The sequence below is a fragment of the Tarenaya hassleriana genome, unplaced genomic scaffold (genome assembly GCF_000463585.1).
Source record: "Tarenaya hassleriana unplaced genomic scaffold, ASM46358v1 Cleome36, whole genome shotgun sequence".
In the NCBI taxonomy this organism is placed as follows: domain Eukaryota; kingdom Viridiplantae; phylum Streptophyta; class Magnoliopsida; order Brassicales; family Cleomaceae; genus Tarenaya; species Tarenaya hassleriana.
In genome coordinates, this window is record NW_010966665.1 from 908,950 (window position 1) to 927,082 (window position 18,133).

Consider the following 18,133-nt stretch of genomic DNA (forward strand, 5'->3'; position numbering starts at 1 on the left):
CGGAAGAGATCGAAGCTCGAAAACTAGAGAACGATTTGAATTTGGCTGCTTTCTCCTCTTTCTCGTGGAGATGATGTTTCACCGAAAGGACATAAACACCCTTTATGTAGGACGAAACAACAATCCTTTTCTCCCTTATCCTCCACTGTTCGCCACGTGGAATATCGAAAATATCCAACGACTTATTTGGATCTACTAAAAATCAATTATGAGGCATTCTTAGCACCTGACCACTAAAATTAGCCAAGAGGGCTTACTAACTATAGTCTATTACTTCCTATCGTCTCAGAAAATTATTTATGCTAAATAAAATTATGAGACACGATAGTAAAATCTACGGAATCGTATTGTTATTAATTAATTAAATCTGCTAAAGAAAACTACCACAAAAAGATTCTAGTTTTATTACGATCCTCTAATTGGGCCCAAAATACTTAAATGGGCCTACAAACGGGCCTGTATCGTAATAGGTTCAAATGCACGTCAACTTCATTTTAGGGCTTCTGTGACCGTAGTTGGGGCGCTAAAACGGCGTCGTGGAGAGATTGTGGCACTTGCTCGGCCTTCGTCTCTTCTCCCACGACGGCCTCAAATCGTCGTCGTCCTTCTGAATAGAATATGTAGTTATATGTTCTTTTGATTTGATATAGTTTTTTCGGTGTTTTTATTGCGTTGCTCCACTATCAAATTTTCGGGGTTTGTTAAACCTTTCAGGGTTTCTTGATGTTTGGGTTCCATTATTCCGTATTTTGAAAATTTATGGCCAAATGGGTATTTGAATTTAATTGATTCGGTTTAGTTTGGTTTGATCTGGTTATACTAATTAAAATTATGACAAAATAAAAATTTAGTTCGATTATAATAGTAAATAAAAAAATTTCGAAACATTATTGAAGAAAAGTTTAAAAAAAACCCCACTTTAGTTATTTACTTTATAAAACAATTTCATTATATTATTTTATTTTATTAGATATATTATATATTGTATATTAATCGATGATATATAGTTTGTCTAATTTTAATCGATTTGATTTTGATTCGATTTCAAGATAACGAAATGTTTGTCCGGGGAGGCATCTGATCTGAGAACGAATGATTCGAGACTTCGAGCCACACCCACTCCCAAGCCGTGTGATTCATAATTGGGCCCGAGAATCCTGATACAGGCCCATAAACGGGCCTGTATTGTAACAAGTTCGTACGTACATCGTTCCATTTCAGGGCTGTGAGAGAAGTAGCCTCGTCCTCGTCTCCTGGTGGGACGCTGAACGGCGTCGTGTCGAGATTGTGGCATTTCCTCTTGGCCTTCTGCTCTTCTCCAGTCGGAGAAACTCTCTCGGGCAGCCATGGGAGCTCGTTAGAAGAAAATAAGCAGCAACAGCCTTGATTTGGGATCTCATAAATGAATCCCAATCTCGCTGATGATGATAAAGATTCTGCATGATTATACGAGAAAGGGTATATTTCCTCGAATTCGCCTTTTTCTACCGGGCTGCAGCACTTTCTCGACAACCAAACAACCCCAGAACCCAGGGATCAGCGGTACTAGCCCTTTAAGCTCAGAATGCGCACTAGACCGAGCTTTCGTTCCGGGAAAAGCTGTGGTTTCGACCCCGAAGACCCGTCTTTACGTCTCTCTCTTCCGGACCCTCTTTCGGCTCTACTTAAGCCTTGGGAGGCTCCAGGAAGTTACAAAGACGCTTTCTGGGATGTGCAACTTCGGTTTTGTTCCGGATTTGTACCTGTGGAATCGTCTAATTCACCATCTGAATACCACTGGTTTGGTCTCGCAGGTATGTGTGATTTACAGCAAGATGATAACTTGTGGGGTTTCCCCCGATGTTTTTACTCACAATGTGTTGATTCACTCTTTGTGCAAAGTGGGTAAACTGAGCTTTGCGGTTAGCATAGTCAGAAATACGGCAATCAAAGTCGATGCTGTTACCTATAATATTGTCATTTGGGGTTTGTGTGAGCATGGTCTGGCTGACGAGGCCTATGGGTTTCTGTCTGAAATGGTGAAGAAGGGTATAATGCCCGATTGCGTTAGCTACAAGACCTTGATTAATGGGTTTTGTCAGGAAGGAGGCCTTTTTAGATCTAAGGCTCTAACTGATGAAATCTCTGAACCAACACCGGCAAGTACTTACTGCAAGCACCGAGCCATTGAAAAAGCGTGTTCTTTGTACCGGCAAATGGTTAAAGGTGGGCTGCTGCCCGACATTGTTACTTGTGGTTCGATTATCAGCGGATTGTGCAAGAATGGAAGAATTGTTGAAGCATGGTTGCTACTAAGGGAAATGGAGAAGACAGGTGTGGATCCCAACCGCGTATGTTATACTGTTCTTGTTGATTCACTGTTTAAAGCAGAAAGTTGCCACAATGCGTTGGCTCTTCATAGTCAGATGGTTGTGCGTGGGATTCCGTTTGATTTGGTTCTGTATACCATTTTGATGGATGGACTCTTTAAGTCCGGAAAGCATGTCGAAGCTGAGGACACCTTTAGGATGTTGTTGTTAGAAGATAATCTTCCAAATGTCATCACCTACACTGCTTTGATGGATGGTTTATGCAAAGTGGGAGATATAATTGGTGCAGAATCTGTCCTATCACTGATGGCGGAGAAAGGTGTTCTTCCCAATGTTGTCACATATTCATGTATGATAAATGGCTATGTGAAGAAAGGAATGCTCAAAGAAGCTGTTAGTGTTATGAGGGAAATGATTGACAAAAACGTTATGCCGAATGCTTTTACATATGCTTCACTTATTGATGGCTTCTTTAAAGCTGGTCAACAAGAAGTTGCATTTGAACTCTCTGATGAAATAAAGCTCATGGGGTTGGAGAAGAACAAATATATTCTGGATGCCCTAGTGAATCACTTCAAAAGAATTGGAAAGATGGAAGAAGTTGCTGGGTTAGCCAGAGGCATGGTTTCTAGAGGTGTGTTGTTGGATCATGTTAACTACACATCTTTGATGGATGGGTTCTTTAAGGAGGGGAATGAATCAGCAGCTATAGAGTGGGCTGAAGAGATGTCAAAGAAAGGCATTCCGTTAGATATTGTTTCTTACAATGTGTACATCAATGGTTTGTTAAAGCTCGGCAAATATGAAGCTGACTCAGTCTATACAGGAGCGGAAGAACAAGGTTTAGCTCCAGATGTTGCTACATATAACACCATGATTACTGCTCATCGTAAGCAGGGAAAACTTGGAAGTATTGTCAAGCTGTGGGATGAGATGAAGAGTTACCGAATAAAACCAAATATGATCACATGCAACATTTTGGTCGGAATGCTTTGTGAAAAAGGAGAGATGGAGAAAGCAATGGATATACTGAATGAAATGTTGATTATGGGGAGCCATCCTAATTTGACAACCTATCGGATTTTGCTTAATGCTTCTTCAAAGTGTGGAAGAGCTGATGCAATTCTCAAAATGCACAATAAACTCCTGGATTCGGGAATCAAGCTCAGTGGCTCGATTTATAACACTCTTATTACAACTTTATGCAGATTAGGTATGACAAAGAAGGCGTCTGAGACGAAAAAAGATATGGAAGACAAAGGCTTCTCCCCCGATACTATCACGTTTAATGCCCTTATTCATGGGTACTTTGTAGGCAGTCATGTAGCAAAGGCTCTGGCTACATATTATGATATGCTGGAGAAGGGTTTAACCCCAGATTTGACGACCTATAATACAATTATAAAGGGTCTCTTGGATTCTAGTCGGATGGCGGAAGTGGAAAAATGGTTTTGCGAGATGAAGAACAGAGGTCTTCATCCGGACTCTTCCACTTACGATACTTTGGTTTTTGGTCATGCGAAGATAGGGGACGTGAAGGAAAGCTTCAAGATGTTCTTTGAAATGATTGCCAGAGGGCTTGTACCCAAAACCAGCACTTATAATGTGCTTATCAAGAAATCCATAAAGGATAAAAGGATGGATCGTGCAAGAGCTCTAATGATGGACATGAAAGAGAGAGGAGTCAGCCCCAATTCTTCAACATATGATATCATGATATCTGGCCTGTGCGAACTTAGCACCCCTCCAAAGGTTAATAGGAAACAGAGATCACTGCACTTGGAAGAGGCGAAGGGGCTGTTAATGGAGATGGATGAAAAGGGACTGGTCCCATTTGACCGTACAATTTCCCACATCTGTTCTGCATTTTCTGAACCGGGAATGGAGGCCAATTGGGAAAGACGCTTAAAGGAGTATTACAGCAAGAAAAAGAGTTGCAGTTCTTTAAACTCATAAATGGTAATATATATATATATATGTGTGTGTGTGTGTATGTTCCATCGTCAGGTTCTTGTTTCTCTATTCCATTTTCTGATGTTTCCTCTCAAGATTGATGTTTTTTATTTGCAGTTTGTGTGTGGGAAGGAATATACTCAGGCAGAAAGGACTGTCTTCCGATTCTGTACAGCTTTCCTCTCGATTAATTTTTTTCATTTTAATTTTCATAGTTTTATTTTGTATCATCAATAGAATTTCAAAGTTTTTCATTTTTATTCTATATTTTGGAATGTGACATTCATCATACAGATCATATCATGCAAGTATATGGGTCGTCGACTGTGATCATGTTGTGCCGATTAATCTGGGCCGTTCAGACAAGATCTTACGAGCTTAGAATGCAAACAGGTGAAGCCCGAGAAGAGTAGAGATGGGTATAGGTCCAAATTCCAATATATGTAGATTGAGCCTAGCATGGGCTTATGGGCCGTTCTAAATTGGGCCTAAGATGGGCTTATGGGTCGTTCTAATGTTACATGCTTGCATCGCATGGACGAACAAGGAGACGCCGCGTGTATAGAAATATACAATACGACTTGGGATAAGTGTGTATTTATGGGAAGTGGGGTATTTTTAGATTTTAATTCAGCAAACAGGATTACGTATGTATTATTATTATTATTATTATAACGCCTTATACTGTTGTGATATTTATGTGGGATGTAGAATATTGTCTTCTTAATTATATGATAAGATGGTACAATTTATTATTTATTTTTTATTTTCTAAAGAGGGTCGTTAGGTCAAATAGTTCATTTTGCAAAAGGGAAGCTATATCGTATCCAATCATTTAAAACGTACGTCTATAATTTATAGAGAGCCACATATTATCTCTATGTCAGTTATTTAAAGTGTTCATAGGAGAGGAGTAGATTTTATAATCATTACGAATGTACAAAGAATTTCATTTTGATATTAATTAATTCATGGGTGCATGCTAAAAACTCGGTTTCATTACATGTTTGAATATGGACAAAATATCAGATATTGTGAATTGTTTTTTAAAAAAAAAATGTAAATGAAAATAAGGGGAAAGATAAAGACCATTTAAGAGGTGCAGGAATTATTATCCTTTTATTGGCTCGTCTCTCAAAAAAGCAAAACTTGAAGCTGTTGAAAATTTTAAATGTGCCAACTACATCCAATCCCCTTTTTTCATTTTCATCTGTGTATATACAAAATCTTATAATAATAAATAAAAATCTGAAAAATATCGAATCCAACAGCAGGACACGTAATGATAAAAATTGGACCGAATTATTATAAGACATGTGCAATGTGCATGGAAATGTAACAGTCGTGGCGCGAAGGCCAAGATGTAAAAAAAAAAAAAAGACAGAGAGGGAGGGAGCTTCTATTCTTGCCTCTAATGACAATGTTTTTATGACAAATCCCAATCCCAAGAGGGTCAAAAGCCTCTCTTAATCACCACCCTCCTCCTAATCATATCCGCTGATTTTCATGCCACTTACCTTTTCTGTTGAGCTCCACAATATTAAAATATTTATTTATTTATTTATTTTACTAATTATTCAAAAGATTCTCTCACTCGTACAAAGAACTCCAACATTAAAATATTTATTTATTTTACTAATTATTCAAAACATTGAAGATTCTCTCACTCATTACAGAGAGCTAAATCACGCGGTAGAAAACAACTAAAGGGGTTTCTTCAATTTCCCACCTAATTTAAAATCATTTAATTTATGTTAATGATGTAACAAATTTTAAAAAAAAAACGATATATAGTCAACCAGTTTCTTCGCTTGCAACGTGTCCATATACGTATACACATATCAATCAGCTCTATTTTCTTTCTTTTTTTACTGTTTCCTACTATAGTTTTACAGCGAGATTTAATTACTGAAGTGTTCTACTAGTTAAAAGCTGGCTATAAATAAACATTGGTCCGGCAATTTCTTTTTTTAAAAAAAAATTAAAAAAGCATTGGTCTGACATGTGAAACTTCGATGCCTGAGGAGCTCGATCATCAAAGTCGAATCTTGTTTATATAGCCACGTGATCGTCGTGTAAGATAACGAAATGTTTGTCCGGGGAGGCATCTGATCTGAGAACGAATGATTCGAGACTTCGAGCCACACCCACTCCCAAGCCGTGTGATTCATAATTGGGCCCGAGAATCCTGATACAGGCCCATAAACGGGCCTGTATTGTAACAAGTTCGTACGTACATCGTTCCATTTCAGGGCTGTGAGAGAAGTAGCCTCGTCCTCGTCTCCTGGTGGGACGCTGAACGGCGTCGTGTCGAGATTGTGGCATTTCCTCTTGGCCTTCTGCTCTTCTCCAGTCGTAATTAATTAATTTATATAATGAATACGGAGTTACATATTATTAAAGTATATGTTGAAATATTAGAACAAAAAAATTCGGATTAACATTTCATCAGATCTGATATACATTATTTTGTGTTTTTTTCTTGTGTGTGGGACAAATTTTGGTTTTAGTCACTATCTGTCATTGAAGAACTTTAATTAAATTCTTAAGCAATCAATATGCGGTAATTACCGCTAGCTGGCATCTCTGAAGATCAGTTGTCATCATTTCATTGTCACATGCTATTTTTAAACAATATCATGCACATATATAACCATGTATACGTATATAAGGCAACACCCTAACAAATCACTGTGTATACTTACTCTCCTATCTCACACAAACGCTCCTTAAAAACTCAACCAAAGTGAGTGTTGTGTTCCCTAACGCTTGTCCCCTCCCCCTCTCTCCCTCTCTCTCTCTCTCCATCTCTCTCTCGATCGAGCAAATAGAAGCAAAAAAAAATCTAAAAAAAAGAATGAGAAAGAAGACAGAAGATGAAGGAAACAATGAGTACAAGAAGGGTTTGTGGACAGTGGAAGAGGACAAGATCCTCATGGATTATGTCAAAGCTCATGGCAAAGGCCATTGGAACCGCATCTCCAAAAAGACTGGTCACTTTTCTCTCTCCTTGTTCTCCAGATTATTTTCTTTGGGTGGGCGGTGAAAGAAAAAGAAAAACTATGCCTTTTCCCGAATTAGTTGAACGATCTTGGGGGCGAGACAAAAAGTAAGGGGTCTTTGGGGAGTTTTCTTGAATTTTAGGGGTCTTTCTGAAATTTTGGATTGTGTGGATTGAATAGGTCTGAAGAGGTGTGGAAAGAGTTGCAGGTTGAGGTGGATGAATTACCTTAGCCCAAATGTGAAGAGAGGCAATTTTACTGAGCAAGAAGAAGATCTCATCATTAGGCTACACAAGTTGCTTGGGAATAGGTGAATTTTGTATATTCATTATATTTACATATATATATATATATTTACATATATATATATATATATATATATATATATATATATCCATTTAAATTCATTTGCCGAGAAAGGGTTCATATTTCTATACTAATGCTACACCACTCGCGAATTCGTTGACAATTCATAGATTTTTTTTTCTTATAAGGCTATCGAGAACATAGAAACATGATGGAGAATTTTCAATCCATTCAGAGAAAAATGTTTCAAACTTGTTGTTCCATAGAATTATTTAGCTCACTAATATGTGTACAATACATATATATATATATATATATGTATGTATATGTTGTATATTGTAGGTGGTCTTTGATCGCTAAAAGGGTGCCTGGTCGGACCGACAACCAAGTGAAAAACTATTGGAACACGCACCTAAGCAAGAAACTGGGAATCAAAGATCAAACAGTAAGCAAATCCATGAATATTGGAAACGGTGATGATGCTCCGGCAAGTCTTCCAAATCCTACGGACGCATCTGAAGAAAAGTTTTCGGATATCAACGGGGAAAGGGTGAAAGAGATCAGAGCTTCTGATTCGGACAAAGGGATATTGGATCAGTTCCAACTGCTTCCAAGCCTCCATCTTCAGACCATTGGACCGATGTTTGGAGGAGGAGGGGGAGAGAGTGGCTACATGGGTTCTCTTTGGGTTCATCATCATCATGATGATGATGATTTTGATCTGAGCACTCTCACCAACATGATGGATTTCATAGATGGACATTGCTTTTGATCCCCGTATTCTTGTTTGTTTGTTTCCTATATATGTTTCTGTATTATTTTTTTTTTTACTCTTTTATGTTGATTTCATAGCTGGTCAAACACTGATACATCAAACAATATGGTAATATTGAAATATATTGTTGATGTGGCAGTGTATGATTAGCTTAATCATTCTGTTAAGAAATTTCTTTTTCTTTTTTCCTTCTGGGTCTGGTTATAACTTATAAACTCTATATAAATTGCTATATGAATATTTTGTTTCTGTTAAACGGGCCAACTTATATTTCACCTTATAAAAAAGGGTGCTCAATAGCTTTCAATTCAAGATCACAAAAACATGTATACAACTTATAATGGTAATATATATATTATAGGTTTTAGAAATCATGCGAAAAAAATAAGAGAAGTTGAAGGATGTATATGGATATGTATGTGTGTGTGTGTATACAGGTGATTAATGAAAGCAGGGGCACACCACATAAGGGTGCATTGTAATAAAAATTTAATAGAGGGTGCAATAATTTAGGACAGGGCAGTAATATGCCAGAAAGAATCCCAACTCATAGTCCATATGTAATTTGACTAATCATATTAATAAAAATATATATATATTTATGGTCCCAATGGTCTCACCTCATGGGGTAATTAATATAGGATATTAATGCGCATGTAAATAAAGACCATTTGGCATAGCACTATAATTGTCCTGACCCTTTAAAATAACTAAATAAATTTAATGTTGTCATTTATATTCGCCCTGCCCTAAGAGAAAATTATATAAATACTATATGACAAGGTTGTCTCCCCTTAACAGTTAAAATTCATGTTCTTGTCTAGACTTTTTCCAAGCTTGAATTTCAAAACCCTACAAATATATATATATATATATATAGTCTTATTAATTTTATATAGCTGGGTTTTTGAAATCTTGTTCAACAAAGATTCAATATAAATTCAAATATAGAAATCAAGGGTTTAGAATATATTAGCCCAACGTCTTTTCCTTTATTCTGTTCATAGACAAGGCCACCAGGATCACACGTACATACAAAGCTGACTAATGGTTGGTCTCTATTCATCAAACAGATCCTTCTTAGAAGGCGTGCCAATCGTTGTGCAATTTAATCTTTATTTTTATCACTTTATAAGATTTATATTTTTTATTAATAAAAATGTCATCTTTTTTTTCATTTATTAATGTTATTAACGATAGAATTTTCATTTGAATTGTAATTAAGAAAAAGATTATTTATATTAACTTTTTATATTCTATTTTACAAAAATAAATTTCAAACGTATAAAAATTTATAATTAATTTAATGTAAAATATAAAAATTTTAAAAATTATAAAACAAGGTCCAATTTTTTTTTTGAGATGTCTTTGTTCATCAATTTAAGATAATGGTAGTTCCGATTATCTAAGACTAATGAAAAGCTACCTTTAAGATATACAGTGTATAATTCCGTACAATAGTAAACAAGGAACTAACTTAGGGTACCAAAAACAAAGTAGGCAATTTGGATGTGGTGTTAATTAAAAGGTGGTTTCTTCACCTTATTGTTATGTCGAAAACATCCATATATATATATATATATATATTGAAAATCTAATATGACTTTAAAAAACTATAATATAAACTATTTGGTATTGGAAAAATGCGATGCAGAAGATCCTATATATGACGGGTACAATATTAGCATATCATTTTCTTGCAGTGGGTTTATTGTTTTCATATATATGAGATATCATTGTATTTGTTTTCCTCAGTGATTTTATCTATCAATCATGCATGCGCTATATGTGTTGAAATTACGTATAGAAAGGGACCACTGCAAGATATGCTAATAATAAAAGCTTTAGTTATATATATTAATGGGATTATATATATATTGATCTACATGGAAAAAAAGGGTTCATATATATATATAGTTGGGAAAAGTGAAAAGGGAAAGACCAATCTTTGGCTTGAATGACCTCTATGCAAAGACTTCCTACAGCTTCCAATGAAGTATGGTAGCCACATCTTTAACCTAAACAAACAACATACAAAAGAAACATATTAAACTGTCTCCGGATTTTTATTTATTATTTATTAATTTGTAGGTTGGAAGGTGAAGAAAAGCAAAGAGAGAGAGAGAGAGAGAGAGAGAAAGAGGGAGCTCATCATAAGGGCGGACAACAGATTACATGGGCATGGCCAAATTAGGTAAAACATGTACATGGAGAAGATGTGAAGGATGGATGGATGGATGGATATGGATATATATATGATCATGATGGTAATGATGATGGTGATGATGGGTTGGTTCATACAGAGGTATAGGGAGAGAGGCCAAACTGAAGTCCCCAAAGCTCAAAAGAGCCCTTGACAAAGTCATAGTATCCTCCCTTCAATGCAAGCGTCTTATTCACCAGCCCTTCTCTCACGAATGGGTATGTCAACAAGTTTGCTATCGACACATTCACTGCCTCCTGCAATTTTTTTTTTTCGATTTCCAAAAAAAAAATACGCACCAAATGTATCAGAAACTGCATCATATGTATATATATATATATATATATATATATATATATATATATATATTACACATATATATATATATATATATAACACACATATATATGTGGGCTAAGTTACATTGTAACGTAATCAATGATTAAGATGTACCTTTTCACAATAGGTACATTGGGCTTCAAAGGGTGAATCTCCTTGTTCCGCCAAAACCTTAGACTTAGCTGGTAAACCGATTTTGACCCAGTCTTCTATGAAATCACTGCAATTTAATTATTTTTTTATATAAGGAAATATTATTTATACTTAATTAATTTTTAATTGGGAAATCTTTGTTTATTATATATATATATATATTTAATTTTACGTGGAGTTGGGCCCTTCGAATGTGAAAGACATAAGCCCCTTTATCCCACCGCATGCGCTGTGACCAATCACCACAATGTTTTCCACCTACACAAAAAATTTCAACTTTATATGAATACCACATGCACACATATTATCAGTCAGAACCTGAAAAACGAATTATTAATTTTAATATCGCAGCATAATACATATCACGAAATACTATATTTATAAAACCCATCATTTATATTTATCGAACGGTTCGGCCCAATACGATCCATTGGTCACACTGGCCCGGCTTATTATATTTTGACCATGCGTTATCGCGCTTTGCCTCATTTTTCATTTTAAGATGATTAAAATCCATGCAATTTTCGAATCATGTTAATTTCCAATCATTGCTAACCACGAATGGTTTTTTTCAAAATTATTTTGGACACAGGCGTACATGTATACGCAGTAGCACGTATCTATACACACACATCTGAGAAAGTATATATACATGCAGAGACGGAGAGCCTCACCTTAAGGTGTAAAACAGCATATTCAACGGCGGCGCCAACTCCGGTGTGCCGGACCTGCGTTGACAAAAAGTCAAAGTCAAACACTTCGTCTCTACAATGGTAACATGATGACGGTGATGATGGTATACCTGGTCAAAAGGAGGAACGATGTTGGCGACGTTACGGACCACGAAGGCCTCTCCGGGTTGGAAGTCCAGCACGTGTGACGGGCACACTCGTGAGTCCGAACATGCAAACACCATGAACTGCACCATTTTTTTTTCATTTTTTTACAAATTCATCGATCTAATCATGTATATAATAAGCACACCCGTATATATATATATATAAACCAATTACATATTAGATTTTTCTCTCTTTTTTTTTTTACCTTGGGACTCTGGCCCTTGGCGAGCTCACCATACAAAGCTGGGTTTTTACTGAAAGTAATTCAAAAAACAAATATTATAAAACTACATAACACATGTGTATATACTATAATGAGGAGAGAAAATGTATAGAGAGCAATGGAGGAGGAGAGAGATATTAGTAATAATAATAATAAAAGAAAATAAAAAATAATAAGATTACTCGTATTTCTCCTTCTTGAAGTGGATGAAGCCTTGCTTGATGCGCTCGACGGGGTCGAAGGGTTTGCTGTCGGAGGACGAACCTGTCTGAGCCTGCGCCGTTATGGGTCCCATTTTCGCCGCCGCCTCCTCGTCCAGCTCTCCCTTCTCTCTGCCCATTCATTCGTTTCGGTCACATTACGAACTCAATTTCATATTCATCAATTAATTGTTTTTATATACTTTTTTTTTCCTCTAATAACCGTATATCAATTTCTCGTTTAAATCATAAAATAGATTTTTTTTAATTCTCCAGTATAATAATAAATTGGTCTCGTGGGATCGGGGGAAGCTTACATGAGAAGCTTCTTGAGAGCTTCAATGGCTTCTTCATATGATTCATTCCCCATTCCTTCTCTCTGCAAGTTTGTCGTCGACCCACCGAAATTAAATAGGTTTATTCCCGGAAAATTGATAAATAATTTTAAAAACTAATTAAAGAGTTTCAAATTAATATGTTTTTTCAACCACATATGTAATTCCACGTAGGCATTATTTGGGTAGTTAAGATTGGTACAAGGTGGTTAGGAGCAAAAATGGGTAGGTTGCTGCAAGCTAATATCAATGGCGATATCACTACCAATCTACCCACACATACAACACACATAAAAAAAAAACAATAAAATGATATTTATTTTTTGGGATAAATTGAAATATGATCATATGATAACAGCAGGCGAAAAGCTCTATTAAAATATGATAATGACACACAGTATCCATTTCAGAGATAAATACTTGCCACCTTTCTTGGGGGGAAAGTAAGAGTTCCCAACTTTCCGGGAAGTACCTTTTAAAGACATCGTATAATGAGTTGAAGCAATTAGAAGTCCAATTTCGGACACATGGTTCCGGGAGTGGGAATGCGTCTTTTCACTGTAATTACTCACCCATGCAATTGTTCTTCCATCAACTAAATATCCATAGTCCCCTTTTGTTCGTATGACTCGATATGCATTTTCGTGCAATCATTTCATTAACATTAATTTCGTAACGCCGGCCCTTTCGTTGCGAGCACTAATTTCGTCCGGGAAATATAATATATAATAATAAAAAGATGTAAGGAAAAACAAACGAAGCAATTATTGTAATACGTATATATCTCCAATACTATATCTTCACATTTGTCTAAACATATATACGAAAACCACCATGCAAACACACGTAGTGTGAAAAATGTAGGATTGCAGAGAGAGAGAGAGAGAGGAATGTAGAATATATATGTACCCAAGAAGGGGTGATGATGGGGGCGGGGGCAGCGAATACGGGCTCGTTACGGATAAGGCTCGGGACAGAACGAGAAGAAGACGAGGAGGAAGAGGAGGAGAGGCGGGCGACAATGGAGGGACGAACAGTGGATTTCTGCGGAGAAGAAGTCTGAGCCGGGGAAAGGGAGGTGAGGAAGAAACCGTTGACGGCCGCCGTCGACATTTTTTCTGGACGATGATACTAAATATTATAAGACTTTTAATAAGTTAATGAGAGTGTATATTAATTTACACTCAGTGAAGTTAGCACAAGACTGGCGAGACATCGGGTTTTTTAAAAACACTGAAATGGGTTCGGGACGAGGATAAGGAAAGCGAAAGGTAAGGTGAATAAGAAACCTTGTTCCGTTTTGTGGATGAGGAAAGAGAATCCGGTGAACGGCCGTTTTATTTATTTATTTTTTAATTTTTATTTCGTTTGTAATAATTTTTGCGGTTGTACCGTATATGGGCATGAATGATATCTACGATATGCCAATTAAGTACATTCCTCGTTGCATCGTGCCATATTTCACCACTCGGTTGTGAACGTAACGTGAGGCCAAATGGTTCGAGGGTTACATATTTAAATTAACACTAAATATCAATCCAGAATTATATCTATCTTCCACTAATCTTTGAATTCATGTATTATGCGGATGCAGTACTGAAAGAAGAAAGGTACAGTTTATCGAAATATTTGTTTTTTTTTTATAGGAGAAAGAAACAAAATGGAGACACGTACGCGGCGAATAATCTAGAAGGAAAACGCGAGGGAAGTATGAGTGGAAGGTGAAGGAGTGGTGATGGTTGAATTTTAGGGGCGGAGAGAGAGGATAAGGTTCTATCTCCAAAACAAGGCAATGGTCATAGTTTTCCCACTCACATATCATATAAACACCATGCACCACTCCTTTATTATCATCTACACACATATATACAAATACACACAAATGCTTGATGAGATTATATATATATATTATATATCATTAGTCTTGGTTTCTTTGATTTTTACCTTCGTGGGTTCGAGGACGATAGATGGTGACCCCATCCGCACACATGAACGATTCGTCTTTCGGGTTTCTACCGAAAAACTTTGGTTCACATCCAGATGTTGGTCGACACAAGACCAGCAATAAGCTATCTCTAACTGTATTATGCACAAAAGAATACCAGGTTGTCTTTAAAAAAAAAATACAGGATCTATTGCCATGCAAAAGCAAAATCCCAAGTTACAATTACATATATCAGCCATGTAGAGAGAGAGAAATTAATGAACATGGTTGGGGTGATGTTTCTCGTACGCACTTCTTGTCAACCAGATAAGGTTGTCAAGCCAACGAACGATAATCGAACATTACAAAAAGTTGGCACGACACTCTTTTTATTCTTTGGGTTTGCACTCTCTAGCCTCTTGGCGAGTGGAGATGACCGTATCAAAATAGTGGACAAATATGGCTTCTATTGGGAAGGAGGATATTATATAGGTTGGATGAAGATATATAAAATGTGTTTAAAAAAAAAAAGGGTTGAATTTGGTGTGTTTATGTAATGAAGCGAAACTATGTCGACATTTTTATGCAATAAGACGCCATAAATGTCAACATTTTCTTTCATTATGTGTAAAAAATTGGAAAAGAAAGCCATATACGGAATGTGGAGCAGCTGAAGAGGCAGAGGGAGTGTGTAAGATACAAGTGGCCCACGTGGCCTCAAGTGGGTCCCGCTTTTCTCGTGGCCACTCCAGTTTCTTGTAGCGCTTTACACGTGGCATACATTTTGATGACGTGTCTGCTTTGACAACTTTGTCAGAGCGAATCGGATACCAGTACCACACCAAAACTCTTTGCACATGAAAAAAAAAAAGAGAAAAAGAAAAGGAAATAGGGCTGATTTGCTGTTTCCATTTGCTCAAGTGCTGAATTATGAAATAAAACTAACTACGGTCAGTGGCATAATCTTTTCACGGCGGCGAAAACTCCAATCAAATCTTGCCTGTACGGTAAGTAAGATTTTCTTCGCTTATCCCCTTGCGCGACACCATACGGCGTCGTTTTGTGGGTCCTCTTGGCGTAAGTTGAACTCTTCTTCTTATTCTTCTCTCCGTCGCTCCCGTTCGTGAAAATCGAGGTGGCGTCGCCGCCTTCGCTTTGGCTTCTCATCAGAAGATCCTTGAAACGCCACCGTTTCGGTGTTCCAGAAGAACTTCCTTTGGATTTGCTCTTGGAGCGACGACCTCCCGCCCGTAAATTTTCCCCATCATTGGATTCTGACGACAAAAGTGACGGTGAAGACAATGACGGAATATTCCATTCTCCGTGTAAAAGATTCCTCGAGATTTCTAGATCGGTTGCCACGACATCGTCTTCCTCGTGCTTTGTCGGGACCGTGTCGTTTGGTTTGGCGGGGAAGAAGAAGAGGTCGTCTTCACGCAACGGCGTCGTTTTGGGGGCTACAAACTCGAAGTCCACGTCATCCTCCCAGTCTCCGTCGACTTTAACGGAGTAAAGATCTGGAACAATGCAGCCTGATCTGGATTCTCCGGCTATTTTAACGGCGGCGTCGGTAAAGTCGACGGAGGTGTAGAAACTGAAGCTGGTGCAAAATGACACCGTGGAGGAATCCTGCATCATAGTCAACGTGTTTTCTTCCTCTGTTTCTCTGTTCGAAAGACATAACAAGAACGTTGTATTCTCAGCCATCCAGTGTCCTTTTTTTTGTATGTAATACGTGTCTGTGGGGTATACGCTTGGACGTGATGGAGATATGCGTTTATGTATGAATTTATACGTATGTTTGTGCATATACATGCAATGGTAGAGAGCTTGTCATTGCTTAACACATAGGAAACGTATGTTGTATGACTCTGATTGTAAGAGTTAACGTATAGATAAGTGATCGGTACACAATTTTAAAATGCAAACATAGTACATATACATATGTATATATATATATATATGCTACAGACGAAATAACATATAAAAATTAGTTTACCTTGTTCATCACACTCCGTATACGTGAATACGTGATACTTATAAGATAATTAAAACAAAATACAAAACCTATAACATATTCAGGCAATATAATTAGACGTTTTAGATGATATGTATCATCACTAATTTAGTTTTTTACGTACCCTTCATCGTGTGTGTGTGTATATATATATATATATAAATATAAAATCAGCTATCCGAACATGCACGAAGTTGCAAACCCCATATAAATTTCAAATCAAATATAAGCATTTCTTACAAAAACATAATCAACCTTCGTATTTACTTTTTACATATGTATGAATGCTCCATGGACCGGGCTGCACATCTAGAAGAAACTCCACCTAATTATTTGTATCTACCCTTTCATATAATTTTCATGTTCTACGCATCATTTTATTGTTGACAAGAATAAATTACATTAATTTATTGTCACGAATCTTTCTCAACCCCGAGCTTAAATATCACATATTCGGATCTATTGGGGTGGATTCTTTATTTATAGAGAAAAATTAATACATTGCAGATAAAATGTTACGATACTGAAAAGGAGACTTGAATCTTTTAAAATATCCCAAGGGCTCGAGTAAGATCTAGGGCAGGACTGTCCTACCAGAACATGACACTTTCAAAACCAACTGTCTAATTGTTCATCTTAATTTGGTATTATCCTATTTTATTCCAACATTTAAATGCATATCTAGACTCCATATATTATCAAAATTTGTCATCTATAATTATGGAAACAAGATATTCAAGAAGATATACATGCATGTTATGTTCTAGAATTCACATGTGGAGAAACGGGGTGACAGCCTAAAGCTATAATCAAATATAATAAATATTTAATCTCATGCACTATGATTTGGATCTAATTATTAATAAATAAATAAAAAACATCTAAGTTTTTATAAGGAAAATAATTTTAAAGAGATAATAATGACCTTCTGTGATGGTTATCCCACCCAATCAGGCAGCGGCGTTGACCCCAGCTATGCCTCCCCCTGTGACGCAATCATCTCTCCGCCAGCTTCCTCCCCCGATATATCGCCGGTAATATACCAACCGATAATCTCGCGATTTGTTCATATCTCAGTCCAACCGGACTCTCATTCCCGATCCACGTTACCTTTCCCCGTGAATTTTGAATTTACCAATTAATTTTTTTTGGTTAACCAACAATTAATTTGCCACAACTTGTTATTGGGACTGTAAATTTTTGTTGAGGATTATGAAGAATTAGAATTATTTATTATAAAATTAATATTAATATCCTAATAAAACTAGTTTATAGGCTTTTTATTAAAATACTAATATTAATCCTGTTAAGACATTATCATTAATTTTATTACGAATATAATTTTATAATACATAGTTCTAAATCTTCATAATTACCGATAATAAATATACAGTTTTATGCATATTTTAATTCGTGGAAACCGTAATAATCCATTTTTTTATTAGCTTTTATTAATCAACTAATTTTGAGATTGCAATAAAACCGGTCCGTACCAAAACCGGTACGAACAACATGGTTTCTCGGTTAATAGACAATCCCACTCCAACCATTTCGT

General features: G+C 36.6%; 5 protein-coding genes across 6 annotated transcripts in view; 2 read left to right on the forward strand and 3 right to left on the reverse strand.

Annotated features, from left to right (window-relative positions):
• The window catches only part of LOC104822387 (formate dehydrogenase, chloroplastic/mitochondrial), a 2,851-nt gene extending 2,745 nt beyond the window's left edge, over nucleotides 1–106 (reverse strand). Inside the window, exon 1 of the mRNA XM_010553595.2 lies at nucleotides 5–106. The gene's annotated coding sequence lies outside the window, so the exon portion shown is untranslated. The remainder of the gene's footprint in view (nucleotides 1–4) is intronic.
• Nucleotides 107–1,237: 1,131 nt separating this feature from the next.
• LOC104822388 (pentatricopeptide repeat-containing protein At5g14770, mitochondrial) lies at nucleotides 1,238–4,889 on the forward strand. Of its 2 annotated transcripts, XR_773178.2 has the most exons (3): nucleotides 1,238–4,268; nucleotides 4,380–4,431; nucleotides 4,557–4,889. XR_773178.2 is itself a non-coding variant. In XM_010553596.2 (2 exons), the coding sequence occupies exon 1, from the start codon at nucleotides 1,422–1,424 to the stop codon at nucleotides 4,263–4,265; it is 2,844 nt and encodes a 947-aa protein (XP_010551898.1). In that variant the 5' UTR covers nucleotides 1,238–1,421; the 3' UTR covers nucleotides 4,266–4,268; nucleotides 4,380–4,522. The 2 variants fall into 2 exon arrangements, 1 of the variants encoding a protein (XP_010551898.1); XM_010553596.2 differs by lacking the exon at nucleotides 4,557–4,889 and having other exon boundaries at nucleotides 4,380–4,522.
• Nucleotides 4,890–6,957: 2,068 nt separating this feature from the next.
• LOC104822389 (transcription factor WER) lies at nucleotides 6,958–8,533 on the forward strand. The gene is made up of 3 exons (XM_010553598.1): nucleotides 6,958–7,255; nucleotides 7,445–7,574; nucleotides 7,913–8,533. Exons 1-3 carry the CDS (start codon nucleotides 7,120–7,122, stop codon nucleotides 8,340–8,342), a joined length of 696 nt encoding a protein of 231 aa, XP_010551900.1. The 5' UTR covers nucleotides 6,958–7,119; the 3' UTR covers nucleotides 8,343–8,533.
• Nucleotides 8,534–10,228: 1,695 nt separating this feature from the next.
• Nucleotides 10,229–13,833, reverse strand: LOC104822390 (beta carbonic anhydrase 1, chloroplastic-like). Its single transcript, XM_010553599.1, has 10 exons — nucleotides 13,547–13,833; nucleotides 12,620–12,681; nucleotides 12,285–12,434; nucleotides 12,085–12,133; nucleotides 11,843–11,959; nucleotides 11,715–11,768; nucleotides 11,213–11,298; nucleotides 11,002–11,107; nucleotides 10,647–10,805; nucleotides 10,229–10,363 (listed from the first exon to the last, which is right to left on the reverse strand). Exons 1-10 carry the CDS (start codon nucleotides 13,748–13,750, stop codon nucleotides 10,325–10,327), a joined length of 1,026 nt encoding a protein of 341 aa, XP_010551901.1. The 5' UTR covers nucleotides 13,751–13,833; the 3' UTR covers nucleotides 10,229–10,324.
• A 1,601-nt stretch (nucleotides 13,834–15,434) lies between these two features.
• LOC104822391 lies at nucleotides 15,435–16,371 on the reverse strand. Its single transcript, XM_010553600.1, has one exon. It carries the CDS (start codon nucleotides 16,368–16,370, stop codon nucleotides 15,513–15,515), a length of 858 nt encoding a protein of 285 aa, XP_010551902.1. The 5' UTR covers nucleotide 16,371; the 3' UTR covers nucleotides 15,435–15,512.
• Between the last annotated feature and the right edge of the window lie 1,762 nt (nucleotides 16,372–18,133).

Excerpts from the sequence above, each read along its gene's own strand:
- LOC104822388 (XM_010553596.2), top strand. The coding sequence starts at position 1,422 with ATGATGATAAAGATTCTGCATGATTATACGAGAAAGGGTATATTTCCT.
- LOC104822389 (XM_010553598.1), top strand. The coding sequence starts at position 7,120 with ATGAGAAAGAAGACAGAAGATGAAGGAAACAATGAGTACAAGAAGGGT. Across the intron at positions 7,256-7,444 it reads CCGCATCTCCAAAAAGACTG|GTCTGAAGAGGTGTGGAAAG; the intron begins GTCACTTTTCTC and ends TGGATTGAATAG. Across the intron at positions 7,575-7,912 it reads CACAAGTTGCTTGGGAATAG|GTGGTCTTTGATCGCTAAAA; the intron begins GTGAATTTTGTA and ends TGTATATTGTAG.
- LOC104822390 (XM_010553599.1), bottom strand. The coding sequence starts at position 13,750 with ATGTCGACGGCGGCCGTCAACGGTTTCTTCCTCACCTCCCTTTCCCCG. Across the intron at positions 12,435-12,619 it reads GCTCTCAAGAAGCTTCTCAT|AGAGAAGGGAGAGCTGGACG; the intron begins GTAAGCTTCCCC and ends ATGAATGGGCAG. Across the intron at positions 10,364-10,646 it reads GCCTCTCTCCCTATACCTCT|GTTAAAGATGTGGCTACCAT; the intron begins GTATGAACCAAC and ends TTGTTTGTTTAG.
- LOC104822391 (XM_010553600.1), bottom strand. The coding sequence starts at position 16,370 with ATGCACAAACATACGTATAAATTCATACATAAACGCATATCTCCATCA.